General features: G+C 30.8%; 1 protein-coding gene across 1 annotated transcript; it reads left to right on the top strand.

The window, feature by feature from the left end:
• The first annotated feature begins 1,147 nt into the window (after nt 1–1,147).
• On the top strand, nt 1,148–4,681 carry LOC130976673 (uncharacterized). The gene is made up of 2 exons (XM_057901585.1): nt 1,148–1,379; nt 4,241–4,681. The coding sequence occupies exons 1-2, from the start codon at nt 1,269–1,271 to the stop codon at nt 4,466–4,468; spliced, it is 339 nt and encodes a 112-aa protein (XP_057757568.1). The 5' UTR covers nt 1,148–1,268; the 3' UTR covers nt 4,469–4,681.
• Nucleotides 4,682–10,212: the final 5,531 nt, after the last annotated feature.

The raw sequence follows: 10,212 nt of genomic DNA, 5'->3' as shown, positions 1-10,212 counted from the left end.
TCGGAGGAGGCTTGTCTTCTCTGAATATTCTTCATTACACTTGTAATTAAGATTCCAAGCTAAATTCATAAGATAATTGTATTTGGATTTAAATTTTTTAAAGTAAAAAATTAATTAAATAATAAAATAAAAAATTAATTATTATTAATTTTGTAACTCTCATTATATATGAGTTTAACTATCTTAATTTAAAAATATTTAATTCTCCATTTTATCACTTTACTAACTCTTTTACTTAAAAAAAAAAAAATCTTAATCCATTGTATTCATATCACAGCAAGATCGAAAGCTAGAACCTCTCTCTCTTTTTGACATTCAGATAAAAACTTCTCCCAGCATACAAAGTGAATTTTCTAATTATTGTGCACTCCATGCCAGATGAAGTCCTTACAAATCTGCTCAATTTTATTCCAAAAAATAAACTCCGAAGAATGTACAAATTAAAGTTTGCATAATGTACGAGAGATTGGTTGAAAGAGCAAATTGAGCTAAAGTAAATCTATCCATCTATATCAAGTGTATATAAAAAATTAGTCACCATCTATGTATATAAAATACACATTAAAAATAAATTAAATAATACATATTTTTATATATAAATACTTAATACTGATTATTTATAGCACATAACATATTTAAATTCTACCCGTGTATATACAATACTATTTTATTATTAAAATTCGATTGCATAAATTGCAACTCCCTCTTTCAAAACTAGATTTTAAAAAATAAAAAATTCAGTTCTCAGAATTCAACTTGAGGCAACTATTAACAAAGAATTTGAATTTGTCTATCACTCCATCATTCCAATATTGGTGGATTAATACCTCATGGTTGCCGGGAAGCATTTAAAACGAGCTATATGTGGAAGTACATATAAAATAGGAAAATATTATTTTACCAACTAAAAACAATTGGACAACTAATAATTGAGAGACGAATTATCGAATTGTCTTTAGCTATTAAATACTAACAATAAGTCTTAAAAGGACAATTTAGATAATTTACTTCCTGCTATTAATGGTCAAATTACTTGTAGTTGTCGAAATAATTTTTTTAAATAAAATAATATAAATAATGGTGCGGTTGCAATGGAAACGAAAATAAAGGTAAGGGAGTGTCTCCACTGTGAGTTGGTCATAAAAGTGAAACAATCTCTGTATATATATATATATACATGCTTCCATATTTTCTATCTATATATATCCAATTAATTAAGTTGGAAAAGCATAGAATAGAAAAATTAGAAAAGAATAGAATTGAAGAAGATGCCTTGCCTTTACATAACCACCAACCTTAACTTGGATGGAATTGACACTAATCCCATCTTTTCTGAAGCAACCACTGCTGTCTCCACAATCATCGGCAAACCTGAAAAGGTATCATCTCTGCTCTTTATTTTCCCTTTATTCTTTCTCTCTTTCTTTTTCAGTGTTTTCCAACTAAAGCTTATTGTGATGATTGATGTGAGATTTAATTTGTGTGTATTAAAACAATCATGGAGTGTTTTTTATTAGGGTTTAAGGATTCTTATTTTTTCACTTCATTGCATGATACTACTTCTCAACAATATAGAAGCGATTCGTATTACTTTGTTTTTTTTTTTCTTTTTTTCGCTTATAAAGTTTAGTAAAGTTGTAGACCAATATATTTAGGTATGTAGAATTAAGATTACGAAAGTCTAATTTAACTCTAAAAATTAGTTGTTTGAGTAAGAAATGTCTTATATTTATAGTATTTTTAAAAATTTTATTCTTGAAAAATGTGAGACTTATAACATATTTTTTTACATATAAAAATAATTATCTAAAATATGAACATTTGTAAGTAAGTGATCTAACGATTTTAAATTGGATAGATTTTAAAATTATATCATAAAATTACTTTTAAAAAAAATTAAAATAATAAAAATAAAAAATATATAAATGAATATATCTTTAAGAGTGTTATTGTAAATCTGAAACTGAAGCAGCTAAGTTAGTGGTTCAATCATTTAGCTATTTCCAGAAAGATAAGGTACCAGGCCATGGTAATTAATATAGTATATACTCAACAATGCCCTTTATATAAGAAAATTATAAGATATGATCACTTAAATAGAACTAGGCCCAAGTTTAGACAGGAAAATAAAGATTTAAGAGATAGTGTTGAGAGTTTAAAATTACGGATACCGATATACATATTATTTCTGATGAGGATCCAATTAAAGAGTTGAGGGTTTTCCTTATATTGGTTTAGTTATTATTTATAAAGAAATAAATTTATATAAAAATAAAGAAATCATCATGTGTTGAAAAACAGAAATAACAAGAATTGGTAGAATTTAGTCAATATGAGTTAGATTTGTTGTAAAAATAAGAATTTAGTCAATAGCCATATATAGCAGGAGATCACAAAAATATTGTAAAAATTTTAATCTGGTAAGGGTGAAAATTATATCTTAATATCTTTTTTAAATAACTAATTTAGATCGACTTATATTAGACTTTTTCACCCCCAAATAGGAAAATATTACTTTTTATAAAAGATATTTCATACTTTTATATTCACCAATCACCATAAAAGCCTCATTAATCCTTATTTACATGTTTATATTTTTTATTAATTATTTTTTTACAAATATATGTCAAATTATCATTATCCCAATAAATAGTAATTAATTAAGAAAATACCACGAGGGCTAATTAATTATAAAAGATATGCACTTCAAGCTAAGTCATCATCATCATATTGATTATTAATGTACGGAGCGACGATGTTGAGTTCTTTCTTCGTATAAAAGTAAAACAGTCATGGCTTATCTCTTGAAGAGAGGACAAAATATTATAATATTAAAATATTATATTTGATAATCATAATAAAGGTTCAATGAATTTTGCTCCGGGTAATAATTTGTCTCTGTTAATATATAATAATGCAATGGAACATTCTGATCCTTTCTCTTTCCCTCTAAACCTATTCCTTATAGCTCACATGTGAAAAAGGGTTGGATAGTGGAAAATACTGTTACACTACATACACTGCAAATTGCACTTCAAGTAGTTGGAATAGGAATAGTCTCATCTTTAATAGCTAGCTATCTTCCACCATCCTTTGTGTAGTACCACCACCCCAACACCACTTGTAATTAGTTTTTTTTTTTCTGAATTTTTTTTCTTTTATATATGGTAGTGTTATTTGATCATAGTAATATTTGTGGCTCATTATTTTTGGGTGTTTAAAATATTATGTATGTAAAATTGACTCTATTTAGTTATTCATATGTCCCTTCAACTTTTAGTAAACATATAATTTTGTTGAATTGATGACATAGAGATTAAAAGAAAATATATTTTTATATATTTTTTTAACTCGTCGACATAACATTTAGGAAACATTTTAAATGCACCATAAAATCAGGTATTTTAATAGTTTATTTTAATATACAAAATTATTTGATGGGAGACATAAAAAAACATAAATAAATAAAACGAGGGAAATATATTCCTTGGAGTGGATAGATAGATAGAACCAAAAAAAAAAAAAAAAAAGAACGACAAAGACCGGAACTTAAAGAAAAGAGGGTCCATGCTCCATACCATAACCTTAGTTGGTTGAAAAAGTGTAGTGACTTCAAAACATTTGTTAATCCAACCATTATTAGTAAACATTAAATTGGTTAGAAACTAATTAACTAATTAATTTTAGTTGAAAATTAAGTATCTAATTCGAAGATATTAGTTTTAATCTCAAAATTTAATTGTATTATTTTTGAATAGAGAGGTTATGAGTTATTTTGTCATCTGTTAAAATTGTCATAAACTATTTTATCTTTTATTAGAATTGACGAAACAAATGACCTAAGTATTGATGAAAATTGTTTCAATTATAATATATATAATTGATATTAATTATTAAAATCACTAGAACATTTAAGTATGTAATATATTTAAAATGTTTTCTAAAATTTATATTCTAAATGAAATCTAATCATGATAAAAAAAAGTGATTGCTATGATGTTTTATAAATGGTGTCTAATTTTTTATTTTAAAAAATAATTTAAGCAATTTAGACACTAAAATAAAAAATACCATAAAATTCGTCTAAAAAATATTATAGAATAAAATATTTACATTTTGTCTTATCCAATAGAAACAATAAAATAAATCCATATCCACGTGTAAACATGCACACACACACAAATCTCATCATGAACCCAAGTAAGTAGTATATTAATTGAAAAAGTTAACATTATTGCAGTTTGTGATGGTAATTTTGAAGTCATCAGTGCCAATATCATTTGAGGGAAACAAGAAAGCAGCTGCATATGCTGAGATAGTATCAATGGGTGGCATCAATTCAGAAGTGAAGAGGAAGCTTATTGCCACCATTGGCACCATTTTGGAGACCCACCTCTCTATCCCAACAACAAGATTTTTCCTCAAAGTCTTTGATACAACTGCATTTCGTACAAACTCCAAAATCTAATAATAATAATAATACTAATCATGCATGCTTAGCTTTCTGTTTCATCATCATATATATATTTATTCTGATTATCTCACATGCTATATATGAGATATTATTGATGAGTCATTGAGCTCTAATAATAAATCATTATGGGCTACTTTAATTTTAATAAGTGTTTGTACTGCTGTAAATTAACAGAAATGTTATTTATCCTTTAATTTTTAGTCTTTAGTCAGCCTTTTTAAAAATTTATTATTATTTAATTAATTTAAATATTCACTTTTATATATTAGTTGTTCAAAAAATCAGCAAATTAAATATATTTATTTTTTATTTTTTCTTTTCTCTAAAACTTGAATAAAAAACAATATTTAAAGAATATCTAATTATACTGGTAAATTGAATACAATTATTCTATTTGCAAGATACACAGTAAGAAATCAAGTTCTTGAGATAAAAAACTTACATATATATTATTAGATGAAAATTTGAGGTGATTATGAAATTTTGATAACGTTTAAAAGTATAGTTAAAATTAAAGGTTATATATATTTTTTAGCTATTTGATAGTATTTTTTAATTTGATCACTTTTTATTTTTTATATTTTTTAAATTTAAAAATATTGTCAAATATTAAAAAAATATAAATATAATTTTAGTTACAAGTTTTTAAGTATCGTCAAATTTTTTTAACCACTATAAAATACACTACATTATTATTCTAGAATTATATTAATTTTTTTAATCTTTATTAATAAGAGAGGTTATAAAATATTTGCTTCTAAAACCAATAAAGTCCCAGAGGCAATGCATTCTTTAATACAGTTGGTAGCAAATATTCTATTATGTCGTGACAATTGTGACTTTTTTAGCCACATAACTTATACTATCATAAGTCAACAACATACACTATTAATAGAATTACTAACCATCCATTTCACAAACCAATTTGGATTGGTTGAGTGATTAGCTCATTTGTTGAGAGTTTAAATTCTATCTTGTATATTTAGCAATCTAATAGTTAGTGACAGATCTTTAAATAAAATTTTGATCTGCAACAAATTAATCTTTAGTCTTATCAAATTGAGAGATACCGTGAACACAAAAAAAAATTAACTATTTAATTAGCCCTTAATCTTATCGAATTAAAAAATACCCACGATTTGTATATTCCCACGTTTGCATCGCCACAACTTAGAACCTACATGCCCATGGACTACTGCAAGTCTTTTTAAATTTCAAATTTGTCTTTTAAGTTTTCGGTAAATATTATATTATCACAAATATTTTTGTCAATATGTATCACATTGAGGTCATAAGGTAATGCATTATATTCCCAATATACAGAAGGTCAACGAATACAGTCTACTATCTCTTTTCAATGTGAGTCATGGATCCTCATTTATGTCTTGAAGATTGCATCTTCTTTTTCCTATAACTGTCAGCGACTTGTGCACATTTTTCAATTGTCTCAAAATGTTTGTGTCGGACAACTTCATTGATAGATTTTTATTCTATATCTTTTCGCTAAATCTAATTTGGTCTAGTCTAAATTTTTGACCACAGCTTAAAAAACGTTGATGACTCGTGAAACAACATTTTCAAAAGATACTATGAATATAAAAAAATAGGTCTACTACACATACAAATTTTTTTAGTTTACAAGTTTTACAAGTCCAATAAAACACACGCATTATATTTAATTAACGCATTACACACTTTCACATTCAAAAGTAAATAAAACACACGTTATTCAATAACTTCCTGTTTCCAAAGCGCACTACTCACCATGCATTATGAACGACTCTTCTTCTTTCTCCATGAAAATAATTTTCTTGCCAAATTTGAAGATAATGGAACTTTAGAAATACACCCAAACGATTACAGAAATACACCCCAACGATTACAGAAATACACCCAAACGATTATAGAAATACACCCAAAAGATTTAAGAAATACACCCAAAATTCGTTGAAGTACATCTTATGCATATTTCAGATCTCTTTCTCTTTCTCCTCCTCATCTTCTGCTGCTTCTTCTTCTTCCAAAATGATTTCAGAGCTTGATGTAAAAAAAATGGAAATCGAAAATAACAGAAGAAAGAAAACAGAGAGAAAAGCACCTAAATGAAGAAGAAGAACATAAAGAGGAAGAAGAACGTGCAGCAAGAAGAAGAAGAAGGAGAAAGAGAAAGCAAGAAATGAAAGAAAAGAAGAAGAAGAAGAAGAAGAGGAAGAGGAAGAAGAAGAAAAACGTAGACCTTGCATTGCGTTTTTGGGGTTTATTCGTTAATTAACTTGTAAAGCATACAAGCCCTAATGACTTATATGCAGAGCTTTTCTCTAAAAAAATTCAATTATTAAATTAGTTATATATTAAAAATAAATTAGACAATATAAAATAATTAATTTAGTAATTAATTTTTTAATATATATAGCATGCATGGTTTATTTTTTTTATGTAAAATGTAACACCCTACCATACAGAGTCTTATGCTTAAGTCATAATTCAGAGATGGCAAGGTATTACGACCTCTAAAATAAAAATTTAGTAAGTATAGTAGTATGAATGATTGATTATAACTAGGAGCCTTTGTAGAAAAAGGGGTAAACAAAAATCGCAACTCGAAAGCGCAACACTCCGATCGATAACGTAACGAACAAGGATAACCAACGCGAGATTATATATATACAAAGGAGTGTCAAAAACAGGAATATCAAGACTCAAAATCCGGCTGCGAAGATAACCGGTCCGAGCATAGCAATATATATACATATGATAAAATAAGGAAAACCCCAAAGGAAACCCAAAGGGACACAAATACAGAAACCTATTCTCCAAAATCTCCCATAAGAGGAGTCATCACAGTTTGTATTATTTAATGGAGATAAAAGTATCTAAGCAAAACATATAAACTAAAACATAATCCCGAGAACAAAGGATCTTCGCAAATCTAGAAGTCTCCAGCATGCCTCAGCGGAAAACCTCACGTCATGCATCTGAAAACCACAAAATCCGCATGGGTGAGAACCAGAGGTCCCTAGCATGGTAACAGCTTCCACATATATAATACATAATAATAGAGGAAAGTCGAAGGCAATCCTAGAACTTCCTCCAGATAAATCAAAGCTTATAAACAAGCTAAACCATATGTGGCGACTGACTAAAGATTCTTCAGTCTAACTAATACTTCCCTTTCCAATTCCTTCACACCTCCCAACCACCAGCAGGAGTATAATGTAGCAAACACAGTTATAGCAAACAAGAAATATACAAATAGGAACAAATAAGACATTTAGACAATTAGCAAGTAATATGCAGTCAAATAGGCAATCTCAAACAATTCATATAGTATGCATATGATGAATTCCTGTCCCTAGTGGCTGATGATATCATCTGTCGGTTATAGAGCCAACCCGACAAGTCCTGGTAGCTAACCATTGGACTGTCCCTCTGTCGTGTCTCCCTAACTCAAGTTATACTCAATATAAACTTGATCATAATCATGATCCATATCCATCACCCTCACTGGTGAATATTTATGGGGGTGAGCTCATCCGGGGCTTTCACAGTGCCCGGCCACCCTGACGACATAGGGTCAAAAGAGCTTCAAGTCTCAACCTGGAGCACGTGGTGGCTAGCCACTGCTTTCTCCCAAGGAAACTCTTCCGATAATGGAAGTGCAACATTCACAATTCATTCAACAGCATATATATGCATTTATACATAGCCATAATCATGGCTCCGCCGTAACACGGCAATAATCCAGCCATCCGACTCATGGTTAAATCCATAACCAGCCACCCGGCTCACGGTTAAATCCATAACCAGTCGTTTCATTAACAATTATAGCCTTTCGGCCCATGGCATAACAAGCACTTCCACCACCATCCTCCGCCTCTCACATAATCATCTTTGATCCTCATTGATCATTCATTTTTCCCTTGCTTCATTCGCAAGTTACCACATCCCCTATCTCCTTTTTTAATTGCTAGGCATATCATAATGATTTAAGACATAAGTGGTGAGATCGGAGGCTTAGAAGTATGAGATTTGGCTTTGAAAACTCAAAAATCAACTTTGGGATGAAAACAGGGCCACGCATATGCGCACTCTACGCGCACGCGTGAATGGCCTCAAAAACTCATCGACGCGTATGCGTCATGCACGCTAACGCGTGGATTGAAAAATACCCAAGCGACGTGCACGTGTCAGCCACGCGTACGCATGGGTGCTCTCGTGCCCCTAGCATAAGGCTGGCACAATCCTGGCACAACTCTCGGGCAAAATGGCTGAGCATTAGGTGCAGCACATCGGCGCGCCCGCGCACATCACGCGCACGCGTGGATGGCGTTTTCGAGAAGAAGGGCGCGTACGCGCCATGTGAGCCTACGCGCGGGGGGTCATTCTGCTAAAAATTTTTTAAGTTAAAAACTGCAGAATTCACAGATCTAACCCCCAATCTTCCGACGGACATAACTTCCTCATTTTAAATTGTTTTTCACCCGTTCTTCGAACGGCATGGACATCCCGGATCCAATTTCATTTCTAAACAGATTTGGTGCAAAACAGAGATCCGTAGTCCAAGTTATGTCCCGTCAAAGTATGCCCAAAAACCATATTTTTCATACAAAACCACAAAGTGCCATTTTTAAAACAAGTCATTTTCAACTCTTTTCAAAATCAATCAAAACATGCCAATTTCATCCCTTTTCTTTGAAATCAATCAAAATATATCAAATTCAACATCAAGTCTCCTCAACTCACACATTGAGGCTTTACCGCAATTTACCAAAATCACTATCTCATCATTTTAACCCACTTTACCCAAGTGGTTCAAACTCAAACATATTGACATATCATATACTATTCCTCATGCCAATTTTCAACAACACCAATTCCAATAAATCATCATTGTACACAATTAATATCATACTCACCATCAACATGGTTCAACCCACAATTCAACCATAACCAATCATCAAGCATATATCATAACATGCATATTTCTCATACATCATACCATCAAGACATCATTAATCATCATTACATATATGACCACATCATATATATCAACCATTCAACAACATCAACAATTCAATGTCTATCTTAGGGCCTCTAGCCTAAGTATTTCCTACCACATTACATATTAGATACGGGAAACCGAAACCATACCTTAGCCGATTTCCCAAGCTCAACCGGAGCACTTCCAAATCACTTATCCACAAGCTCTCAAGGTCTCAACACCTCCAAGAACAGATTTTTCACCACCAAATCCCTTTTTAAGCTTTTCAATATCACCAATCAAGCTCCAATATTCACATATACACAACCTAAGCCACAATCATCACACCCATACACAACATCTCAAAACCCAAACATCATAGAACCACAAATTACACTAGGGTTGAGAATCTTACCACACCCAAGGTCCAAGGAGACAAGATTAACCTTCTCCTTCAAGAAAGTTGGGTCCTATAACATCAAATAGTACAAAATCTCAACATTTTTGCTCATAAAACTCGAAAACAAGGCTGGAATTTCGAAGAACAAAACATGGCTTACCTCAAGATTGATTGTGTAGGTTTTTTAGAGCTCTCCGCGGTGAACGCATGGCCGCAAACAGTGCGGTAATCGGAGCTCTAGATCAAAAGTTATGGTGGTTTGAAGATCAAGTGAGAGATAGAAGTTTGAGAGAGTGTTCTTCCCCCATTTCCTCTCTTTTTCAGCGTGTGTGAGTGTTGTGTGAGGAGAGAGAGTGC

Source organism: Arachis stenosperma, chromosome 4 (genome assembly GCF_014773155.1).
Source record: "Arachis stenosperma cultivar V10309 chromosome 4, arast.V10309.gnm1.PFL2, whole genome shotgun sequence".
In the NCBI taxonomy this organism is placed as follows: domain Eukaryota; kingdom Viridiplantae; phylum Streptophyta; class Magnoliopsida; order Fabales; family Fabaceae; genus Arachis; species Arachis stenosperma.
Note: the sequence above shows the minus strand (reverse complement) of the source record. Positions and strands in the feature narration are given on the sequence as shown.

Coding starts and splice junctions, on each gene's coding strand:
- LOC130976673 (XM_057901585.1), top strand. CDS start 1,269: ATGCCTTGCCTTTACATAACCACCAACCTTAACTTGGATGGAATTGAC. Junction 1,380..4,240: donor TCATCGGCAAACCTGAAAAG/GTATCATCTCTG, acceptor ACATTATTGCAG/TTTGTGATGGTAATTTTGAA.